This window comes from Hyperolius riggenbachi, chromosome 9, assembly GCF_040937935.1.
Source record: "Hyperolius riggenbachi isolate aHypRig1 chromosome 9, aHypRig1.pri, whole genome shotgun sequence".
In the NCBI taxonomy this organism is placed as follows: domain Eukaryota; kingdom Metazoa; phylum Chordata; class Amphibia; order Anura; family Hyperoliidae; genus Hyperolius; species Hyperolius riggenbachi.
In genome coordinates, this window is record NC_090654.1 from 175832017 (window position 1) to 175857248 (window position 25232).

General features: G+C 44.3%; 1 protein-coding gene across 14 annotated transcripts in view; it reads left to right on the forward strand.

Moving 5' to 3' along the window:
* The window catches only part of SLMAP (sarcolemma associated protein), a 238908-nt gene that overhangs the window by 90618 nt on the left and 123058 nt on the right, over positions 1–25232 (forward strand). For 11 of the 14 annotated variants that reach the window (XM_068253715.1, XM_068253717.1, XM_068253721.1 and 8 more), the window contains exon 1: positions 18717–18760. Coding sequence is in view for 3 of the 14 variants with exons in the window: in XM_068253726.1 (XP_068109827.1) it covers positions 18689–18760 (72 nt within the window). In the remaining 11 variants the exon portion in view is untranslated. Of the gene's footprint in view, positions 1–18688; positions 18761–25232 lie in introns of those variants that run through there. The other 3 variants (XM_068253726.1, XM_068253727.1, XM_068253728.1) reach the window with 1 other exon arrangement.

Below are 25232 nucleotides of genomic sequence, written 5' to 3' on the forward strand. Positions count from 1 at the left end.
GCCTCTTTAGGATCCACACGCTTCGTCCTCCCGAGGTAAGTACTGCTTGGGGGCACTTTTTTTTCTCTACAGGTCTTAACCAACTGCGCATGCGCAGACTGCTCCCAGCACAGAAAATATCTTGCATTGCTGTCACTTTCTGGCCAACCTTCATGCATGGGTCCAACTGCTTGCAAGCTGTTCGCTTGAATGTTAACATTTTTGAGTAAAACGCTCATCAGCGAAAGAAAACCTATCTTAGGCCCTCTGCACACTGCAATTCCAATTTGTGATTTTGATTTTCCCTAGATGCTATCAAAACAAGTAGAAAAACGCACAAAAAAAGCAACATGCAGTACCGATGCAAAATTGCAAATTGGAATTGCATGTAGTGGGCAAGGGCCCTCAAAATTTGACCAGAAGCACATTTTTGAGAAATTCGGTTTCAGGCTTTGTGAGTGAGGCTGCTGCTGGGAGGCAGCTTGCTGCCTCAGCAATGGTAGCCTGGGTTTCTGACCACTAGGTAATTTTAAAAGTGATGTATTTGACAATAGCTAATTAAAGAAACTCCTACACCTGGAACACACACTCCTACTGAATGCCTACACAGTTGTGGAATAACATTGTGTGCTTGGAGTGGGACTTTGCAGATGTGCTATATGCCAGAGGCTGCATGCCAGGCTGACAAAGGCCTAAAGCTTGATTTGCATGTCTCCACTAGGCCTGAAAGATAAATCGAATTTAAATCGAAATCGCGATCACCAAGATCACAATTTCGGAATCGTCAAAGCGGCAATTATCGCGATCCCGTCATTTCCACATGGGGAAGTTTGAAGAAGTGGCTTCAAACTTCCCCAAAGTCCTGACTCGTGCGGACCGCAGCATTGGACATACTTTCCGCACGAGTCAAATGCTGTCTGTCCTCTATCACCGTCTGCCGGCTCTTGTGCTTGGCAAAACTCCGGGTTCCTGTATGGCACATGACATACAGGAAGTATTCCGTGCATTAGAGCCTGCAGGAGGCAAAGTGGATAGACTGCTATCGCTGGACTCATGCTTGAAGCTATGTCCAGAACTGATGCAGCTTGGGGGACAGAGGAGGCACAGAGAGAAACAGCGGGCACAGAGACACAAAGGAGGCAAGAGAGAGACCCAGAGGAGGCATAAAGAGGCAAAGGGGGCCCGAAGAGAGACAAGGGGACAGAGAGGGAACAAACAGGCAAAGAGGGGGAACAAAGCTTGATTTGAAGGAAATCGTGAATAGAATCGAAATCGCAATTTCAGACAGAAATCGCTCAATTCAATTTTTTCCTAAAATCGTTCAGGCCTAGTCTCCACCCACTGTCCTGACATAATGACTCCTGGATTTTGTTTTCTGACACAACGCTGCAATTCTTCTTTAGTCATGTTGAATGATGGCTCTAGTGATCATTCTTCTCCCTCCTGAGGTTGATCTTAGCCGCTCCATAAACTTGCATTCTAAGCTAAACCAGCTTGTTTCAACTATTGATTCTACTGTATATCATAGATTATTTTTTACTTATTATTATTATTTATTGTATCTATAAAGCGCCAACATATTACACAGCGCTGGACATTAATTTAGGTTACAGACAATATTTAGAGGTCACATACAGCAATATGACAATACAGGAATACAAGAAAACCAGATCACACAGCACAGTATGAGTACAAGGTAATGCTTAGTCAGTCACTGGATGGGAGCATGGAGATAAGGCAAGTTAGGTTCACTCAAATGCATAGCATGGGTGCACAGTAATGGAGGTGCATGATCAGGTAGGACACAAAAGGAGGACCCTGCCCAAAGGCTTACAATCTAGAGGGAGAGGTAGGGACACGAGAGGTAGGGGGACCAGAGTTCAGCTGTGGGTTTAGAGCAATTGTGAGGGGTGGTAGGCCAGAGTGAAAAGGTGAGTTTTGAGGGCCTTCTTGAAGGTGTTGAAGGAGGGGGCTCCCCTAATGGGTGGAGGTAGGGAATTCCATAGTGTTGGAGCGGCTCTTGAGAAGTCCTGGAGGCGTGCATGGGACTGGGTGATGCGGGGGACGGTCAGGCGAAGTTCATTGGAGGAGCGGAGTGAGCGGCTTGGTGTGCATCTCTGAGTAAGATCAGAAATGTAGGTTGGACAGGTTTTGTGGACGGATTTGTAGGTCAGACACAATATCTTGAATCTGATTCTGGACTGGATAGGAAGCCAGTGGAGGGATTCATGGAGGGGAGCCACCCTGGTGGAGCGGATAATTCTGGCTGCCGCATTCATGACGGACTACAGTAGGGCTATTCGGGTCATAGGGAGACTAGACAGAAGGGCATTGCAGTAGTCGAGGCGGAAAATAATGAGGGCATGGATGAGGAGTTAGGTGGTGGCAGAGGTCAGGAAAGGGCGAATGTTACAGATGTTACGAAGGTGGAAGTTGCAGGACTTTGTGAGGCTTTGGATATGGGGAGGGAAGGAGAGTGCAGAGTCCAGGGTGACACCCAGACAGCGGGCTTGAGGGGTAGGGCGAATGGTAGTGTGGTTAACAGTGACCGGCACATCTGGGAAGTCCAGGAATGACCGGGTGGGAAGATCATAAATTCCGTTTTGTCTAGATTTAGTTTCAGGAACCTAGTGGACATCCAGGAGGAGATGGCAAATAGGCAGGAGGAGACCTTGTCCATGGTAGTGGTGGATATGTCGGAGGTGTGGAGGTAGATCTGGGTGTCATCTGCATACAGATGATAGTTAAAACCCATGGAGCAGATAACCTTGCCAATGGAGTAGTCGAGGTCTGTACTTCCCCTGCTGAAAAAACCCTCACTCGACCCATCCCTACCCTCAAACTACCGCCCAATCTCCCTCCTTCCCTATGCTTCTAAACTCCTCGAACACGTAGTCCACCAGCGCATTACCCAATACATGAACACCAATACCCTACTTGACGCCCTACAGTCTGGATTCCGACCTGCACACTCAACTGAAACAGCCCTCGCCAAGGTGGTCAACGACCTTACCCTTGCCAGGGCCAAAGGCAGTTATTCCATCCTGCTCCTCCTTGACCTCTCTGCAGCATTTGACACTGTTGACCACTCCCTCCTCCTCCAATCACTACAGTCCATGGGCATCCATGGTCTTGCCTTGGCCTGGATCTCCTCCTACCTATCCAATCGCTCCTTCATCACTTCCTTCAATGGCTCCTCCTCAACCCCTGCCCCCCTCTCAGTTGGGGTCCCCCAGGGCTCTGTTCTAGGCCCCCTTTTTTTCTCCATATACACTTCCTCAATTGGCAAGCTTATCTCCTCCCTGGGCTTCAATTACCACCTTTATGCAGATGACACTCAGATTTACCTCCATACCCCCGATCTCTCATCCACCACCATAAACAAGGTCTCCTCGTGTCTCTCAGCAATTTCCTCCTGGATGTCAGCTAGGTTCCTAAAGCTTAACCTAGACAAAACTGAGCTCCTGATCTTTCCACCCCATGCTGCTGCACCCATCCCAGATTTCCACCGACAACACAACCATTGTCCCTACCTCCCAGGCCCGCTGTCTGGGTGTCACCTTGGACTCTGACCTCTCCTTCATCCCACACATCCAAAACATCACCAGAGCCTGCAATTTCCACCTCTGTAAAATCTCCAAGATCCGCCCCTTCTTAACCCCGGACATGACCAAACTGCTCATCCATGCCCTCATCATCTCCCGCCTTGATTACTGTAATTCCATCCTTTCTGGCCTCCCCCTGAAACGCACTGCCCCCCCTTTAATCAGTGATGAACGCGGCTGCAAGACTCATCCATTCTTCGCACCGCTCTGCATCCACATCTCCCCTTTGTGAATCCCTGCACTGGCTCCCTATCCGTTTCAGGATAAGTTTCAAGATTCTATGCCTGGCGTATAAATCTGTGCACAAAACCTGCCCCACCTACATCTCGGAGCTTGTTCACAAGTATACACCAGGTCGCCCCCTCCGTTCTTCCAACGACCTTTGCCTCACCACCCCACGCATTTCACACTCCCATGCCCGCCTGCAGGATTTTTCAAGAGCTGCCCCCACCCTCTGGAATGCCCTTCCACCACCCATCAGTCTTGCTCCCTCTTTCAACACATTCAAGCAAGCCCTCAAAACCCACCTCTTTATGATGGCCTACCCACCTCCTACCACACAGTAACTCTCTAAGGAATATTTAACAGCCCCCCCCCCCCTAGTGTTTCCACCCCTCCCTTTGTTGTAAGCCTCTGGCAGGGTACTCCACTCCCTAGTGTAATCTAAAGGATCATGTGCTCCTGTCCTATGACAGCCTGTACTTGTATTACTGGGCCTACCTAACCAGCCCATATTGCATGATCATGTATTTTGTACAATTTGTATGTATAACTTTGTTCTATGTGTATAACCCTATGTATGTCATCCTTGTATCATTGTATATATTTATTGTCCAGCGCTGCGTAATATGTTGGCGCTTTATAAATACAATAAATAATAATAATAATAATGGAGGATGTGTATAGGGAGAACAGTAGGGGGCCAAAGACCGAGCCTTGGGGGACTCCCACTGAGAGGTGGTTTGTGGTGGACGAGGACTCATTGAAGGAGGTCGTGAAGGAGCGGTTGGAGAGATGGGATGAAAGCCAGGTCAGGGCTAGATCGTGAATGCCCATGGACTGGAGGGACTGGAGGAGTAGGGGATGATCTACTGCAGTGCTGTCCAACTGGCGGGCCACATCCGGCCCGCCAGGCCTCCTGCTGCGGCCCGCCTGCTCCATGCTGTGGCAGGGCAACTTAAATAATAAAAAAAAAACCTTTTCCCCCATGCTGCGGCTGCTGGTCTATATTTACAGCCCCCCCTCCTTGTTCCCCGTGTGCTGCTGCCGCCTCTACCTCACCTCAGATCGGCGGCAGGCAGAAGATAGGAACCAGCAACACCGGCGCATAGCAGCCACACTGGGTACTTTAAGTGCTGGACGTGACAGATGATGTCACTTCCTGCATTCAAATTCACTGCGCAGCTGCCATGCGCTGGTCTGACTGGCTCCGATCTCCTGCCCGCCGTCGCCGATCTGAGGTGAGGTAGAGGTGGCAGCACGGGGGACTAGGAGAGGGGCGGGGTGTGTATCTGCGGCCAATGTGACTGTATTTTGTGAGCAAATCTGCGACCAATGTGACTGTATTTTGTGAGCAAATCTGCGGCCAATGTGACTGTATTTTGTGAGCAAATCTGCGGCCAATATGACTGTATTTTGTGAGCAAATCTGTGGCCAATGTGACTGTATTTTGTGGACAAATCTGCGGCCAATCTGACTGCATTTTGTGGGCAAATCTGCGGCCGATCTGAGTGCATTTTGTGGAGAATCTGCTGCCAATCTGGTTGTACTTTTTGGGGAATCTGTTACTCTAATTGCATTTTGTGGGGAAATCTGCTGCTAGATTTTTTTTTTTCCCCCGGGGGCAAAAGCAGGCCGAAATCCAGATTGTAGTGGGTCTAGTAGGAAGTTGGCATTGAGGTACTGGGTCAGGCGTTTGTGAACCAGACGCTCAAGGAGTTTTGAGGCAAAGGGGAGGAGGGAGATCGGGCAGTAGTTGGAGGGTAGCGAGGGGTCGAGGAAGGGTTTCTTGAGCAAGGGAAGTACTGTAGCCTGCTTGAAGTCTGAGGGGAAGGTGCCTGTGGATAGGGAGAGGTTCAACAGGGTAGTGAGGACTGGGGCAAAATCCGTGAAGTGAGGCTGAATTAGATCAGAAGGGAATAGGGTCAAGGTAGTGGTATGGGAAGTCTGCAGTAGGTGGTTGACTTCCTCAATGGTAGTAGGAGTGAAGAAGGTGAGGGGAGGATTGGGTGGAGGAGGAGATAGTTGTGAGCGGGTGGGAGGTGGAGATTGGATATTTCCTGACGGATGGAGACTATTTTGTTGGTGAAGTGGGTGGCTAAATCTGTGGCAGAGAGGGAGGAAACGGAAGGTGGGGGGTGGGTTTAAGCAGGGAGTTGAAGGTGCCAAAAAGACGCCGTGGATTGGAAGCTTGTGCTCCGAAGAGCTTGCAGGTAAGCTGCCATCTTTCTGGTGTATTGCTGGCAGAATGGGTAAAGTTGAGCGTTTTTTAGCTACCATTCACAAGCCGCTTTTTATTAGTTTTTTTTATTCATGGAAAGGAGGCATCTACCCAGCCTGGACAGTTTTCACGTCCATTTAAAATCCTAATTGGCTATTCACTTCTGCACAGCACATTAACCACTCTTAAAACGGGCCTTTTTACATTTCGTCTGCTACCTTATTTTAATAATTTTTTTTTTCTGAAACTGAGGTTTTTTTTTTTTTTTTTTTTAAAAAGAAAGTATTTGGCTATGTATGAATAGTCTTTAATCTCCTCTTATTCTGTTTTATACAGCCTGTAATGATATCTATATGATTGATACCCTTGTGCTTATGTGTGCTGTTCAGATGTGATGTAATACACATAACTGCACAGTGTCCAGTTTTTCCTCACATGTCATTCGCTTCATACACTGAGCCAGAATAAAGTTAGGCTTCTATTTGCAGCTGGAGCTTTCTCTATTCTGTGCCAAACAGCATGATGTAGTGGAGATTGCTGGCACGTCGTTTATGATGGGACCAAGAACTGCACTTAGCATTAACCACTATCTTTATGCAAGAGAATTTGATAAAATAACTGCATTTAGGGCTAAATGACACCAGCAGTTTCTATTTTTTTTTTACAGAGATTTTTAGCATTCTATTCTTAACAGAGAAAAATTGCTGTTGTCGCAGCTGTCAGTAACTGCACTGAATAATCTCAGCAGCAAGCATAGTTGGAAATTTGGAGCTGATTTCTGTGGGCAAAATACCCCTATATACAATTATTTTCTTGTTCCTTTTGGAAATCCTCTTGAATGCTTAAAGGAATACTATCAATTAAAACTTTTTTTTATACTCTATATTAGGGTACACATTGGCCTCGATTCATAAACAGCAGTGCGATAAGAAAAATCTTGTTGGGAAAATACCGCACTCAGTATTTTCCCGGTCTGTGTGCTAATTCATAAAGATTTCCCCAGCTGCCCTTGGAGGTCGGTAAATTACCGCAGCCCATTGAGCGGTAGAGTAGAGCAGTGTCCTGATTCCCTCTTTGCCCTGCAGAAATTAATCACACAGACGGCTCTCTCTGGCTCTCCCACTGATAACTCAGACAGATGAGTCACACAGTCTTTCCCTGCCTGCAGAAATTACTCACACAGACGGCTCTTTCCACTGATGACTCAGACAGATGAGTCACACAGTCTTTCCCTGCCTGCTGAAATGATTCACACAGAGGGCTCTCTGGCTCTCTCCACAGATTAATCAAACAGACATCGGCTCTCTGCACTTTGCATTAATCAGAGCTATCAGAGCTGTCGGTAACTTGTTAAGACCTCACCAGAGGTGTTGGTAACTACCGCCAGGCTTACCACTTGTTGAAGGCTTTATGAATTGACATTTGCTGACAATTTACTGACATGTGTTGTCGGTAACTGCAGCCAAGTCGGTAATTTATCTCCCTGGTCGGTAATGTCAACTTTTCATGCGGTAACAGCCTTTATGAATTGACATTTTGCTAAGTGGTCGGTAAAGTCTGCTGTTTTCAGCATTACCGCATGAGGTAATGCTTTATGAATCGAGGCCATTACCACTAGTGCCAGGGGCACTATTTATTCACTTAGGTCTCTCTCCCTGCTTTAAAATTATCCTTCATTCCTCACACAGCTCACAAAAATACTGTCACAGCATGCAGGAGACATGAGCAGGAGGCTTATCTGAGGAGGTAACATGTAGCTGGATGTGCTGTAATATTGCTGTAATATAACTAGCAGGGAGATGTGTATACACTATTCCTGACTGACTGGCTTGCTTGTGTCTTTTCAATCCAGTCTGCATCTTCTTTGTAGGCTGCAATGTGGTGCTGTGCTGAGAGGGAGAGACGCTGTTTACAAAGGCATTATTAGGAGCTTTATCAGTCAGAGTGTAACGATTGGTGTCAGCACGCAGAGAGAATCTGATTATTGGTGATCTGCAGTATCACCAAAAATGCAGATATATACCTGATTATTGATGATCTGCAGCATCACTGATAATACAGATATATTGCTAACCTCTGGACACCTATAGGTATGTGAGTGTTTGGTGTAACAGTAATACTTTGAGCAATGCACCAGCGTGCTGGAATACTGCTCGGGAAGGCACAGGAACCTTTCAGCAGCCTGAGGCTCTCCAAGGGGAGGAGTCAGGCTGGAGGTAGGAAGGACCAGGGAGTGAGTGACACCTGAAGGTGGATGTCACTATCTGGTCTGGAGACTATTTCTTAAGGGGAGAGATAGCTCTTGAGGTCGGGCATGCCTGGTCGGTAACACACTTGACAGATAAAGTACAAAGACAGAAGGCTGATTCGGTATCCAAGGCAAGCATGGTCTGGCAACGGTATATCAGATATGCGAGGTACCGAATCAGAAGACAGGGGAGTAGTCAGAAAAGCATTAAGTCATAACGGATATCAAAATGCCTAATCTGAGTGCAAGGTCCTTGGTCTCAGCACCCTGGAACTAGTCTGAAGAATACACAGATGATAACACAGTTCCCTAAGCTGGGTGTGAGGTCCTTGGTCTCTACACCCTGGAACTAGCTTAAGCATAAACAGAATACAATTCAAATAATCTGGCTAAGTGTGAATTCCCAGGTCCACCTGGTTCTAACACACTGTAGGATCTGACTAAAGGTCTGAGTGCTTCCACGTAGTGATCACAACGGCAGACAACCAGCAACTGACAAGCAAGTTGTATATATAGTTGCAGGACTCTGCCGCCCCGCCCGGACCACTCAGCCAATCAGGAGTCCAGCAGGAATCAGCTGATCATCCTGATCAGCTGACACATCTCCTGCTGGCATAAAGGTCCTGACTTCTGGCACGCGCATGCGTAGCTCTAAACCTGTGTGAACTAACAGGCTCAGCCACACCAGCTGCATGCTGCTGCGTGCAAACCGCTGCGCTGGACGCGGAATCAGCCGCCTGACTGTTGTTGCATGCGGCGGCTTTTCCGCGTCCCGCTCTGCCGCCAGACGCACGCTTCCGCGTGCAAACTGCCGCACTGGATGCGGAATCAGCCGCCTGCTCAGTAGCACTCGCGGCATCTTTTCCGCGATCTCTCACACAGAGAAGCAAAGATAATACACATATTGCTGGAATCTTTAACCCCTTACCACTATCTGAATAAGATTCTTTCAGTAAGGTGATTATTAAACTATACACTGAGGAGTTGATAGCAACATGGTTTCGCCCACTTATGCTGGGTACACACGATACGTTTTTCCGATCATTTTTTTCGCTCGATTCTGCGCTCTATTCTCTTCGGCTCGTTTTTCTTAGTATTTTCCATTCACTTCTATGAAAAATCGAGCTCAGAATAGATCGAAAGGAATATCGGACATGTCGGAAATTATCTATCGAATCCATCTATCGAGAGGAAAAACTTATGGTGTGTACCCAGCATAAGAGCCCAACACTTTTGTATCTAAAACTGATGGAGGATTTTACAGCAGAGAGGAAAAGATGTGTGAGAAAGGAAATTGCTTCTAGTACTTGTGGTAATGTGTGCCTTAACATACAACGTTAAAACAAAAAAAGTTGTTTTAATCAATAGTATTCCTTTAAAGAGGAGCTGTTAGGTATAAGGTCTCAGAGAAAATAAACACATATAGCAGTAGCTAAATATAGGCTGTACTTACATTACATATGCATTTCACTGTCCACGTTTGTACTTCACAGAATTTTTATATAGTATATGCAGAAAATGATGCTCCTGACAGCTCATGGCAGGTTCCATGTTTTTCTGTCTTCTATGAAGCCAATTGTGTCGTCATGTCCTCGTTTCAGGCGCAGGCGCTCTGCATATGCACCTGCGCACAGCGCGGACCCGTTCAGGCTTGACTATTCCTGCTAGAGCCCGAGCGGAAAGCCACTACTGCGCATGCGCGCACACCAACAAGCGGCCGAAAGGAGATCTTTTGGGGTCCCAGTGCTGGATCCCCTCTACTGCGGAGGACGGGGGAAGCTTCTTTAGGATCCAGGGATTTTTATATTTGAAAAATTAATTTCCAATTGTATTAATCATAATGCGCACACATAAACAGAATTGCTTTCAGAGTGTTGCGTAATTTTGAGCCTGGTTGGACTTCTTCAGGTTCATCTACATTTTTATGGCTTTAATATTGCAAATACATTTTTCTGCAAAACATCATGCTTTACATATATATTGGGAGTGTAATGTATGTAGAAGTGCCGAGTAGCAGACACTATGGCTGTACACATACTGCAATGTATGCAAGCATGATTCTAGGAAGTTCAAGCCATCTACTTCTCCATCTGCCATGCATAGCTAAAAGATTGCACAGTGTGGGAGGTCTCAGTCTCCTGTATGTCTGCAACTTGTCACCTTACTTGGTTTATGTGACTAGCACTGTATTTTACACTACCTGTTGATGTGAAGCTCTGAGTTCCCAGAACAGAGGTGGCAATTTATTGGACACTTTCTAGGTAACATGAGCTCTTACTACAGGCTGTGTAATGGAATCCCTGAAGCCTCTGGCATAATGTTTGATGCAGGCAGTGACCTGCTTTGCACCTGCTCTGTCCTACAAAGCCCTTCTACTGCTGACATGATGGATACTAACCAGCAGAACCTCCAGTCATGCAGTGAGAGAGCAGCTCTTACTTGTAGCTTAGCCCCAGCTCATAGTTCTGAGGATACATGTATACATCTTAGATGTCATTATGGCTTTCAGCTGATGTAAATAATATCACTGGGGACAGCTGGATTTCACACACACCTTAAAACTATATTTAAAGATGTCTTGCCACAAACCTGAGGAACAGAAGCTAAGCTTGGTATGCATAATATGCAGTTGGTGGTTACTTTCAGTCATAGCTGCATGCCAGCGCATTTAGTAGTTCTAGATATGCAAAGTGCTCAAACCAAAGGGAAAGTTATAAAAGGCCACATAAAATTACATCCTTTTTATATACACAGAAACCATTGTATGGCTGTTTTGTGCATTTTATAGCGGACCTCAACTCTTGCACAGCGCACGGTTTCATTCCACATTTAAAAGCTGTAGAAATCAATTGCAGTGTGCTGTGTGTTTGTTTTAGCTACATCAGAGTTTAACCACTTCTCTACCACAGGTTTTTTCCCCTTCAAAAGCACTTCCCATTCATTCGGTAATAACTTTATCACTAATTATCACACTGAAATGATGTATACATTATTTTTTTGCAGGAAAAACTAGGCTTTCTTTGGGCAGTACTTTAAGCTAAGAATTATATTATTTTATATGCATTTGACAGGAAAGAAGAAGAACAAAATGGAAAAAATCACAATTTTTCAGCTTTCAGCCATTGTAGTTTAAAAATTAAATGTGCTATTGTAGATAAAACAGACACATTGTATTTGCCCATTTGTCCCGGGTTATTACAATGTTTAAATTGTGTCCCTAGTACAAAGTATGGCGATATTTTATTTTGGGTTAGGGGTGAAGGAGTTTCAAAAATAATGAAAATGTATTTAATTTTTCTATGGTAAGTGAGTAATGGTGTATTTGGAAGTAGTTTTACTTTTTTGGCCACAAGATGGTGCTATACGTACTCAGTTTTCGAAAAATAGAAAACTGAACCAAATCTTTACATGAGTTTATAGGTGTTTCTAAACAAGGATGTAGAAAAGCGTGGCAGAAGCAGATCGAACTCACAGCACTACTGCCGCTCTAGCTTTGCCTCTACAGGAAAGACTAAAGCTTAACACTTTCTGTGCTCCCTGCACAGTATCATCCTGTTAAAACTTTTTTAGATTTCTATAAATTGTAATGAACCCCCCCCCCCCCCCCCCCGCGCCCACTCCATTATTATGCTGCGGCTAGAGCAGAGAGGAAGTTCGGAGTTTAGGTCCAATCCTCCACACTACTGACATCAGGCGTAAACTAATCCCTACAGTGGCATCAGATTTGCCATTTCATTACAAAATATGATGGGAGTTGTGTATCTGATGACTAATGGGTGGTTTCCTTCATAGTCAGGGCCACTGCACTTCCACTCAGATATTAGTGTTAAATCTTAGATCAAGTAAAGAGAAGCATTTATACTTGCCTGGGGCCTCTTTCAGCCGCCTGTGGGCCATGGGCTCCCTCTCTGTCCTCCTGGGCCTCTCCATTGTCCCGCTATTCGGAGCAGTGCTTTTCAGCGCAGGTAGATTTGGGCGCAGCCGGCGCCACCATAGACTAGAATAGGAATTACTTGTATAGCGGCGCTCAGTGAGTAACGTCGGCTCCCTCATAAGACTGAGCCGAAGTTGCTTTTAAAACACAATAATTCGGTCTCCAGCAATAGCTGGAAGCCGAATTATATCATTACCCACTATCCATGGCGGCCTGGAGGGGGAATAGTAATTAACACGGCCCAGGTTTGTGCAGAAGCAGGATCAGCCATATACCAGCTGTGTCCTGCGCCCAAGTCTACCGGCGCCGATTTCATATGTATGCCTGCTATTAGCTGCGGTAAATTCTTCAGTCTTGTTCCTGGCCATGCTCACCCTCCGATTGCACTCCCATGGTCGGGAGCATTCTGCTCAGCTGCAGTCTTGGGGACCTGCGCAAACTCCGATTGCTCCTGGCCATTGGAGTGCAGTCAGGGTAAGCACGGCCAGGGCCACACATGCCCAATGAAACGCGACTAAGGACATCTGAAGAATTTACCAGAGCTGACTGTGGGACAACAGAATGGCACAGGAGGATTGCAAAGGGAGCCCACTCCCTACAGGTGACTGGAGGACGAATAAGGTAATTGTGGCACACCGCCTCTCCCCTATGTTAACCTCTGGAATAGCGACAAATATTGTCGGTAATCTCGGGCGCCATAGTGCGGCAGTGGGGGCAGAGAGTGGCGGTGTGGGGACACAGAAGATATGTCATGAGGCAGAGAACATGCCTTTGTGTCCCATCTGCCCCCCATGGAACCACCTCGGGTTCTCTAAAGCAGAATTCCAGTCGTTAGAAGCGATGCTGACTTGTGAATGTATTTATTGGAAAATTACAGTTTATTACAGTTTGCCAGCAGCCAATTTGTTGCAATATTCCTATATTAGGGCTCATTACCACTAGTTAGTGAGTTGAAATGCATTATAATGCATGAATATAAACTCATGAATTGGTATGTGAGTTGTGCATTTGCATGCATCTCCACGCATTTCTATGTGTTTTTAATCACTCTCGACAAGTTGAAATGTTTTGCACAGCAGCTCACTTTTGTATTGTGAATGATAAAATGCAAGTCTATAGACTTTAATGTTACCGTGTAAAATGCACACTATGTGCATCGCGTCAGAACTCAGTCCAACTTGCGTAGTGGGAATGAGCAATACATTTATTTATTATTATTATTTTTTTTTAGAGAGAGGCTTTGTTTTCCTTGAACTGCTGTTTTCTGTTTTATGGCTATTTTAGATGCTATTTGGCTTAGTAATGATGTTCTAAAAAATAATTAATGTAAGATCCTAAGTAGAAACAATAATAAAGCTTATGTGGCATGGCCATATTGAAGACTAGTATTTACTGTACTAAGCTCAGAATCTGAGAAACAGTCTGCATCAGCAGTAGTGCGGTTTATGTACATAAATGCCTAAATAGCTTTTTATAGAATTATGCAAAATGCAGAGTTGCCGTGTTACAAAGCCTGTAGCTATTTTGTTAGCTTCCTGCTGATAATTGCCTGCCCTCCAGCTAACCAGTGAGCTTAATGGTCCCCATTGACTTTAGATGGCATGATCCTAGGTGCACTTTGCAGCCTACATTACAGGAACTCCAGGGGAGTTTGCACTGTGATGTTTTACATTTTTTGGTGTCTGCTTAATATCTCCTTAAAGGCCCTTTTCCACACGATTGGAACGCATTTTTCCCCTAATGTTCACGACAGCAATTCTGCCGCAATCAGGCTGTGATCTTTTGGGTGTATGGTGTGATTACGCTGTGTTTGCGGTTCTGATTTGTGCCGGGTGGAAAATTGCCAAATTGTCAAAAAATTTCAGAACCCTCTGCGACTGTTATACAATTTCATTCAATTGCACCGAAAACACAGCGGGGCCGCGATAGCGCTCGGGAGAAAATTGTGCCACAAGTGGTTTACAGTAATGGAAACTTTCACAGCTTGAACTGTACCTAGCGTTTAGCGATCCACAAGCGACGGGAATCTGACCACAAAATGCTGGTAGTAAAAGACCTGTCATCTTGCAGAAATATCAAGTTCCTTCTGTAACTTCTACATATTCTGAGCATGTTTTTGGCCTTACTTGCATCACAGATCTTTAAGAACCCACCATTCATAAAAAGTGCCCACACTAGTTAAAGTTACAGTCAGGACAAATCACTAAAAATCCTTGTAGCTGGTTTGTGATATACATGTACGCATATATTGCAAGTTTTTTGTGTCCCCTACTATGTGTAGAACGACCCTGACTGCTTCCTTAGCTATTACAGTTTGCCAGTCACAAGTTGATTTGTTTAGCCTTTAGTCCACTCCTAAGGAAGATGTGCACAAAACTGACTTGTGAGCAACTCTGATTGCTTAAATAGTGTGCTTTGCTGTTATAAACAGCTAGGCTACTGGTATTTGGGCAATATCTTATGCTAGACACACACAATTCAATTTCCCATCCAATTGATGGGAATCGGAAGATTGCCGACATGTCTGATCGGTTTCTGATCGATAAAAAGACCAATTTTGCAAGAGCTGTGGAGTCTGTGTAGAAATCATCTGACTCCGACTCCTCAGTTTATGAAACCTCCAACTTCTTAGTCTAATACTTACCAGGGCTGTGGATTTGGTACAAAAATCATCCGACTCCTCAGTTTATAAAACCATCGACTCCAACTCTGACTCCAGGTAATTGCTCCGACTCCACAGCCCTAGATTTTGCAAAGCTGTCGTTGGAAAAAGTGTTGTTTTTTTTTTTTTTTTTTTTTTTTATAGAAACCGAAGCTAAGGCATTGCATGGAGCAGGAGTGGCAGGGAATAGCTATAACGGACACCACCTGACCTGATCCGGCTAGCTTCCCCGGAGCAGGGAGTATGCTTTTTTTGGGGGGGAAGGGGGGGGGGGGGCAATACTTTGCTGGCTCGGGTTGCCTTTAACCTTCTAGGGTGATGATCCCGAGTCAGGCCCTGAGTGAAAAAAAGGTGCTGGGAGCGAAAATCCAAAGCCTGGCCTGGGATAACCAGCGGGAGGTATAGGGAAGCAGCGTGATTGCAGCGACAATTGTAATTTACCACCAATCTAACCCTTGGGTGAAATTGCCGTTTATCACGACTAAAGATGGAGATCTTCATAGGAGTAGAGCGCCACCTAAAATCAGGAAAGAATCCTACCACGGGGAGGTTAAGGAGTCCATAAAATAACCCTGATGAGGCCTGTGAACACCAAAATAAAGTGACACCTTGGTTTGCAAGCGTAATTTGTTCTGGAAACGTGCTTGTAACCCCAAGCACTCTGTCAAAGTAAATTTCCCCAAAATGATTAATGGAAACCTCAAATTATTCATTCCACAATCCAAAAATATTTATAGAAAATACGAAGTACTGTATAAAGTAAAAATGTAAATACTTTAACTATAGTCTTTGCTATCTGTTGGCTTACCCAGACTTTTTTTGTTGTGTGGCTTTAACAAGGAACTTATCCAGTGGCAGTTGCTCTTGCCCAATTTGAGGATTTCACAGGAATGTAACATTGTGCAGTTAAAACATTTAGATGAAGTAAAATCCTGTAGCATCAAAGGGAGAAGAACCATTGGCTCAGTTGTGATGCCATGACGCACCTATACAGAACATACAAGTGTGCGCGTCATCACAACTGCTTGCATATCAAGACATGGCTTGCTAAAAAAATTGAAATTGCTTCTTACAAAGCATTCTTAAACCAAGGTACAGTACTTTCAATCCAAGGTTTTATTGTACAATTTTCACTTATGAATCCTCCATGATGAGAACATATTTATGTTCTGCTAGGCTGTTTGTGTAGCTTCCCTTGTGCTTCTAAAAAAACTTCTGGCCTGTTGTCAACTGGGGGCAGGGCAGGACCAGCGGATTATCGATAGGCCGTAGTGCTGCATTGAATTAACACAGTGCAACAGTGTGGTTAGATCGATTATTAATAGATTCGCTGTTGGAATCTATTAAAAATTAATTTGCTGTGTGTTGTCTCTCTGGAAGGAATCAATAGTTTTGGAACATTGGGTGGAAATCTGAGTGTATGGCCAGCTTCTACAACAAATGCAAGCTAATTTATGCCATCCTGTGCCCTCCCGCAGCTCTGCATCCAGCCGGTTGCCCGGGGTCCCCTCCGTTGCAGATGCCGACGGGCGTCTACTGCACCTGCGTGAGAGCCACCTGCGATCATGCTGACATAGTCTGGAGTCTTCTGCGCAGGTGCAGAACTGCTGCGTCTGCGCAGTACACTCCAGACCAAGTCAGTGCGACCACGAGCGGCTCTTGCGCAGGCGCAGTAGATGCCGACCTCGCATCTACAACGGAGGGGCATCGGGCCACTGGCTGGATGTGGAGCTGCTGCGAGGGCACAGGATGGCTGCCAGGGGCTGGAAGGACCCCTGGGTAAGTACATTTTTTTTTATTTTTTTTAAATTTGCTCTGACCTTTTATATGTAATCTTGTAGCCAATATGTCTTTTATTTTGTATTAGAAGTGTTTCAATATATTAGCTAACATTCACATCAAAGTCAGCCTCTGGTAACAGTAGTCATTGCTACTGAGCTCTGACATTGTTTATGCCTGATATGGTATACACAGTATTGTACTTATTATTCATATATTTATTTTGTGGAGACACGTTTACAGCATTTTGCAAATATTTGTCATTTGCAATTGCAATATGTGCCTCTGTTGAACAGACATCCTTTGAAGAACAGGAAACAAGTTGAAAGATCCCAGCATGCACTGCAAATAAAACCTTCATGCGTTTCCGTTTGTGACCCTTCCTTAATTCCTGTCCTTTCACATCCAAGGTATCAGTGGAAAGAGTGAAAATGTCCCCTGTTGTGGACACAAACATCAGGAAAAATCCAACAGATGGCTTCACATGTCCCTACTGTATCCAAATCCCTCTAAAAAGAGTTTTGGGCGAAGTCAAGCTCAAGAAATTTTCAAGCTGGATATTTGCCCAAAATTGGTTGAATCGTTGATCTGGCATGCTTGGTGCGCCTCCGATTTGATAAAATTATTGAATTGGATTGTGGATCGGGCCACAATCGCTAGATGTATGGCCAGCTTTACTGTCCCTGTAAGGATATAACTCCCGGGTCCTGCTGCTGCAGGCTATCTCTAAAATTCACTTCTTTTACTGTCAGAGGTGGCAGTCATGTCACTTTTTCCTTGTCCTTCCACCAACTTACTTGTATTTATTTGTACTTCCCATGGTGTCTAGCATTCAAGGAATATGGTAAAGTGTACCTGAGATGCCCCCGCAATAAAATATACGTACCTGGGGCTTCCTCCAACCTCCTTCGGCCTGATTGCTCCCACATCGTCTTCTTCTCCCTCTCCATTTGCCCGCAACTGGCCCCGAAGTCGAGGCCAGTTGGTGCATGCACGGACCAGCCAGGCGCACTCCCCTGTCTCGCTTCCATTGCCGGGAGCTTTCTGTACCTGCGCTGCCTTCTTCACGTTTTCGTCTGCAATAGCGGCCTGTGACGGGAACGCGAAGGAGACACGCGGACAGGAACGTGTAGAAGGCAACGCATGGCCAGGCCTGTGCATGCGCAGTAAGCCTGTCTGCGACATGAAACTAGCTGGCGGCGTGGGACAGGAGGATCCGTGAGTGACTGCGAGGGCATGGGATTCCTGCAGGGGGCTGATATATATATATATATATATATATATATATATATATATATATATATATATATATATATATATATATATATATATATATATATATATATATATATATATATATATATATATATAAATTTTTTTCCAGCCGGATGGCATGAAAAAGTAGCCGGGTGGGGCGACATGAGAGAATGCAGGGCCAGTGCTTCTGTGTGCAACTCTGCTTACAGCATAGAAGGAGATGAGCCGATGACAGCCGGGTGGTCACCAAAACTAGCCGGGTGGAGCACCCAGCTAAAAGAGCCTGGGGAGAACACTGTGTGTATATATATATATATATATATATATATATATATATATATTATATGTGTATATATATATGTATGTATATATATATATATATATATATATATATATATATATATATATATATATATATATATATATATATATATATATATATATATATATATATATATATATATATATATATATATATATTCTATCTCAGGCTTAAGTATCCCTTAAAGTTATTGGCGAAAGAAAGGGAGGAGCGCTGAACGGTGAAAACTGCTCTGGTCCTAAAGGGGAAAACCATCTCAGTGGTCAAGTGGTTGAATTTGAATGTAAACTGGAAGCATCTCATTAACTATATTTAATGGCAATATTTATTATGTCTATATTAACCAGATGTGTTTAACCTCGCTCCCTTTTATGATTCTCTACAGAAAAATGTTATTTAATAGCACTGCTTTCTCAACTTGGTGGTTATGCTAATCTGTACCTTGTGTTTCCTTCCCCTTAGTGATCATGGTTGTATAGTGTCCACAGTAAAGCTCTTTTTGCCAGATGGACTGGAGACAAGACGACGGTCGGAGTAAGTACTGCTTCATTTATGTGGATAATCAAGAGTTCATGGTTAGGAAATATATGTAGGTGAATAGGCCAAATGGGAGGCTCAGATTGCTTGCAAAGCAATTGAAAGGAGATTTGTGTTAGGCCCTGTACACACTAAAAATGGCCAAGCGTAAATGCTCTGCATATTTAAAATCACATAAGGTGCGATTTTTTTAAAATCGTGTGCTTGCATTTTTTTCAATGCATTTTATTTGTGATTGCTGATTGGCTAAAAGTCCTTCAACAGGAAATTGCAAGGTCTCCTTGGATTAGATCTTAAAAAAAGCAATGCAATCACACCACTGTGTACAGTTCATCACAATTTTCATTATTTTTAAAAGGCTTTACGATGAAAAAAATGTATGAGATTCTAAAACAGCAGCACAGCCATTGTGTACAGGCCCTTCCCTGTGGCAGCTATTCAGATTATTACTTGTATACTGTATTGGAAGATCTGATTGGCTAATTGTAGAGCCGTTCTTTTTGTAAAACAGCCACTTTAGAATATTCCCTGGAGGTTTGCAGATCATAGCTGGACATGTGACTATTCTTGCTTGATAGTTGATACTGTTCTGTTGAGGCATGTGATCCTTACAAGTTCAAGGGGAATTCAAAAGGTTTCCTGTGCATGTTGGTTCTGATAACAGAATAATTTAGCACAATCAGCTTACAATTGATGGGGAATAGCAGTGCTGTGAGCACTGCTTCTGACTTTATGCCCAGTGTAGCTGCTGATGCCCATCTCAGTAGCCTGTGCCTGCCCACCATTCTTGCTCTGCAGGAGTTAACGGGTGATAATTCCCATGCTAGTAACGTAGTGTTCATCTTTCGAAGCCAGAAAGGAGTAGAAGCCAAAAGAACTCAAACAGATATTGTGAGCACTTTTATACCAACTTTTTTAAGGAGTTTTGACTTTTTTTTATGTTTGTATAAAATAAACTATGTAGAAAGCAATGAGCAAAGGAGTAGCAAGACTGTGGTGGTTTCGCTGATGTGGAGTTTTGCTGATGCTGTACTTAGTTTATATACAAATCTGATCTATTTCATATTAGCAGAACGTATGTAATTCAGTAAGAATTGATCCAGATGGCTGCTGAGCTCCTGCTGAGAGCCATATGCCACTCTCAAGCCACTTATTCTGCACCACAAGCCACATATGATGTTACGTTATGCCATCTGTCTTCAGGTGTCCAGCCTACCTTCTATGTTGGGTAAATCTGGGTGGGCTAACATTAAGATATTCAGTGGTTTCATATTTTGCACCATTGTTACATCATATTCTTAATATACAATATTTAATAGGTTAGTGTCCTTGTATTCAAGTGTGCTTTCAATTGTGGCAGAGTATTGAGTTAATGATTTTATCCTCTTCAAAGATACAAGCAAGTCAACCCCCAGTATATACAGTACAAGTAATTTTGTTCTGTACTGATAGTAAACTTGCTAGAGTGTGTGTTGATGATTGTTTGAAATGTGTTCCTAAAGTATTTTTACTGCTTTTTAAATATTCTTCATCTCCTGCTGTAAATTATTGGTCTACAATGCTCCCCTCTGCATATGTAGTCTTAATACTGCATTGTAGTGTAAGCAATTTGAATGCCATGCTTGTAAAATACAGCTAAAATCAGTAATTCAAGTGTAGCATCAATGATTAGAACCTCATTTTAAGCTATTCCAAGGACACGTACAGTATATGTATATTAAAGTGAAAAAAGTAGCAGTAGTAGGTATATATATATATATATATATTTTTTTTCTTTAATAACATTGCATCATTCTCCAATAATTGTAGTTTCCACAATACACTCAGCATTTTAAATGATTTCACAGAGCAGGCTACTTATCCTTTGAACTTTTCTCTGCACAAAAACCATAAACAAAGAAGAAACCATGAGAGACAGTTGAGATAAGGGCTTCAAAAGACAGTGCTGGCCATGACTTTGCAGAGCTCACAGAAACTCTTTTGCGTAGATAACTGAAGCTTCTTAACTCTTCCTGTTACTGTACTGGAAACAGAGACACATATCTGTGCTAATAATGTTTTATTTCTTAACTGTACTACACATACAAATCATTTTATCATAAGTTTATTTTCACTTCTGATTCCCTTTAACACATTAAAGCTGAATGAAACCCAGCATTTCTTCTTTGCTTTTAAAAGATTATTTACAGCATATTATATACTACCACCATTTTTTTTTTTTTTTTTTTTTACTAGAAGAGCATTCAAAGGGTTACACACAGGAGTTACAAGCTCAGTGCAGAGAAAGCTGGACGCATTGGAACTGGAGATAATGTTATCTTCTGTTTACTTAATTGTATCAAGTGAGGAACGTGACACATTCTCTGACTGTGCAGACTCTCCTGAACACAGACAAAGTATTTCTGCTTAAATTAAAATATGAATAAACCTGTTAAGAATAAAATGCAAAGTCAGCTTTCAGAGCAATAAAAGTGTACTTTGGGAACATGTAATTTCTAAATGAATACTAATACTTATGCACAAAAGCAAATATGATAACCATATGGCATATAAAAAGTAGGAAAACATGTTTTTATTGAATATTATGTCAGGGTTTTATACCGCTTTAAGATTCGTTATATGGGTGCTAAGCTTGGAGTGTCTTCAAGTTTCAGCAGATTCACCTGAACACCTAGTGGTAAACAAACCTGTATAAGGCTACTTTCCCACCAAGATGTTGCGTTTTAGGGGACGTTATGGTCGCATAACGTGCCCTAACGCAACGCATGGTGGTGTTGAAGTTGGACGTCAGATTGAGCTGCGTTATGCAGATTAGTGATAGGAAGTCAGGATCTTTTTTAAGGATTCGGATCATTTGAATCGGATCATTGCAAAGATCCGGATCTTTGGATCTTTGAACCGAATCATTTGAATCATTTTGGGTGAAATGACTAGCAGGACAGGACTTTCCCTGCACTGTACGTTCTGTATGTTCCTGTTTCTTCCAGACAGACATCCACTGTGAACCGAATCTTTCATTGTGATGATCCGGATGATTCAACTCACAAAAAAGATCCGAATCAAATGAACGATTTGTTCATGTTTCGGACAACACTTCAGTCCCACCAGAAGTCACCACAGTGCAGTGAATATTAATTAGCCATGTGGCTGACCGCGGAGGAGGAGGGGAGACCTCCTCCTCCAACATTACTGAGCATGTGCAAACAGTCTAACTGGCTTAGCTCAGTATAACGTACAGCATGCAGCACTTTGTTTAAACGTGTTGCGTTACTATGTAACGCAACGTGTGCACTGTGAACAGCACATTGATTTTACAGTGCTGTGAGTTAGGCTGTGTTACTGGCTGCTGTAACGTGGGACTTTAACGTCCCACTGTGAAACCAGCCTTAGGCTACTTGCACACCAAGGCGTTGCGTTAGGTGCTACGTTAAGGTAGCATAACGTGCACCTAACACAATGTATGGTGCTGCAAGAGAGGACGGTAGAGTGAGCCGCGTTAGGCGGCTCTATCCCTATAAGGTCCCCCAGAGTGGCGCTGATTGGCCGGCGGGACCACGTGATGCGGAGCAAGACACTCCGCATCACGTGGTCCCGCCGGCCAATCAGCAGCCGCCAGTGCAGTGAATATTAAGTAGCCATGTGCGCGGCTACTGTAGCTGGCTCTCCCCGCCTCCTCTCCGCCCCCCACTGAGCATGTGCAAACAGTCGAACGCGGCTATAGCCGCTCTAACGCCGTAGCATGCTGCACTTTCCGGACAACGTGCAGCGTTACATGTAACGCAACGTGGGCTGTGTGAACAGCCCACTTGTGTTACATTGCTGTGCGTTGGGGGAGCGTTACAGGCGCACTAACGTGTGCCTGTAACGTCCCTGTGTGTAAGCAGCCTTAAAGAGAGTCTGAAGCGAGAATAGATCTCGCTTCAGACCTCATAGCTAGCAGGGGCATGCGTGCCCCTGCTAAAACGCCGCTATAGCGCGGCTTAACGGGGGTCCCTGTCCCCCCAAACCCCCTCCGTGCAGCGGGGGAGCGCTTCCTGGTTGGGGCAGGGCTAACCGCCGCAGCCCTGCCCCATGCGCGTCTGTCAGACGCGTATCTCCGCCTCTCCCCCGCCCCCTCTCAGTGAAGGAAGACTGAGAGGGGCGGGGGAGAGGCGGAGATACGCGTCTGATAGACGCGACTGGAGGCAGGGCTGCAGCCGTTAGCCCTGCCTCCAGGAAGACAATCCCCACGACCAACTTGCCGACCATCTTTTGCGGGGGGTGGGTTGGGGGTGAAGGGTCCCCCGTTTAGCCGCGGGATAGCGGCGTTTTAGCAGGGGCACACGTGCCCCTGCTATATATAAGACCTGAAGCGAGATTTAGTCTCGCTTCAGTGTCTCTTTAAGCCATTGCCACATGTGGGGCAAGGGCTAAATCTATGAATAAAACTGTATAAATAGTTACAAACTTTATAAGCTTTTCATGATTTGAAAAAAACTGTTTTGCCAAGTTGCCATTACTTTATGAAAAACTACATTTTGAAAAACGTTCTATATTTTTGTATGAATGTCACCTGAATCATCCTATACCAGTAATTTCCAAATAAGTAATTCAAATAGATGGAGAAAACCTCTCTGTCCCCTGCTCATCTTCCTGGTTATTTCTGTGGTCGCTGCCTAGGGATAGAAAAGCTAGACCCACCAGAAAAGCCTGCGGAACCTATCAAATTGCATCATGGGGACTTACAGGCGACAGGGTCTGTTTCTGTTAGCTTCTGTTCCGTTCAGTCATAGGTAATCGTCTCTGCTTCTGTGAGTTCTGAGAGTCCTGCACTGATTTAGACAGAGGAGAACTGCCCATAATGGAACTGTTTTACCTCATGCAGTAACCTTGATGAATTGACATTTAGGCCAGATGCACACTGTAATCTCTTTTGTGAGCGCCTGCGTTTGATTGGCGGTTGCTGAGCTGGCCATTTGCGGCCCCATTCAATCATTAACCTCCCTGGCGTTCAATTTCCCCAGGGTTTCTGTGCAAAAACTGATTAATTTTCATAACTTTTTTTTCCCTGTAATTTGCCAAAATGTGTTAACCACCTTAGCGGTAACCCCGTGCTGGACACTGGGTAAGCCGCCGCGGAGGATATCTCAGCCCCTGGTGGGGCGATTTTCATTCTATAAAGTGCTCTTTGCTAGCCGCGCGTACTGCTTGATCAGTGCCGCCGCGCGTAGCGACCCCCCCCATAGTCCTGCGCTGCCCGGACCAATCACTCCCGGGCAGCGCAAAGGGCTGGATTGGATGCTCCTGAAGTCAGGATGTCGGCTGAAGTCCATGACGTCATTCCGATCGTAGCCATGGCGACAGGAGAAGCCAAACAGGAGATCGCGTTCTATACGCAATCTCCTGTTTGCTTTTGTTGCCGGCGGGGATCGGACTAGAGGGACACATGAGCCCTCTAGTGGTGTTTCATGTAGCTACCACTCGGGTAGCTACATGAAAAAAAAACACAAAAAAAGTTCAGTGCAGCCTCCTTGGTGGAAAAAATGAACCGCCAAGGAGGTTAAGCAATAGTCTAGTATACAGTGCAGGGGATTAAAATTGTGTAAAAATTGTCGCGATCGAAGCAATTTTTACTGCAATTTGAATGAAAGTGAATGGGATCGATTTTTTTTTTTTTTTTAACAAGCACTCACATAAGTGCTAATAGTGTGGATCCGGCCTTACTGACATTTGTTGAGGTATGTACTGCACAAGTCGGTTATTTATTATTGTATTTATAAAGCGCCAACATATTACACAGTGCTGAATTTACCTCACTGCTTGGGAATGTCAGCTTTTCATGCAGTAAAAGCCTTGATGAATTGACATTTTCCTAAGTGCTCAGTAAAATCATGTTTTCAGCAATACTGAATGCGGTAATACTTCATGAATTGACGCCTTTGTGTTTTTTGCCAGCATTTTGTACAGTGATTTTTGTACAGTGATTTTTGTACAGCGATTTGGAAAGCCATTTTGCAGTAGGTCCTATCTTTTGTATTGGAGCTCAGTAGCAATAGAAATGCTGCAAAACGTGATTGCGATTTCCCTAATTGTAATCACACCTGTGAGTTTGCCTCTATTGACTTTCATTAGCCTAGCGTTTTTGAAACTGTGATCACAGCCGATTCTAAAGCATGGCTAAAAACACTAGTGTGTCATAGCCCTTACCTGACTTGTAGGAGAACATAGCGGGGATGCTGAAATGTTTCCGTAAAGTAGTGGTTGTGTAACTGAAGTGCACTCATATGCTGCAGCCACAGTGAGAACTATTAATGAAATAAGGCTGGATCGACAAGTGTAGACGTATGTACTGTAACAAAACAAAACTGAATTCACTGTCCTTTCAGCAATCTGCACTGTATACCGACATGGCCCAAGAGAGCTTGCTGGCTTTTTCCGCAGCAGCTAGGTTGCATGTTCTGTAGTGTTTTCCATCCTTATGTCATTGTTG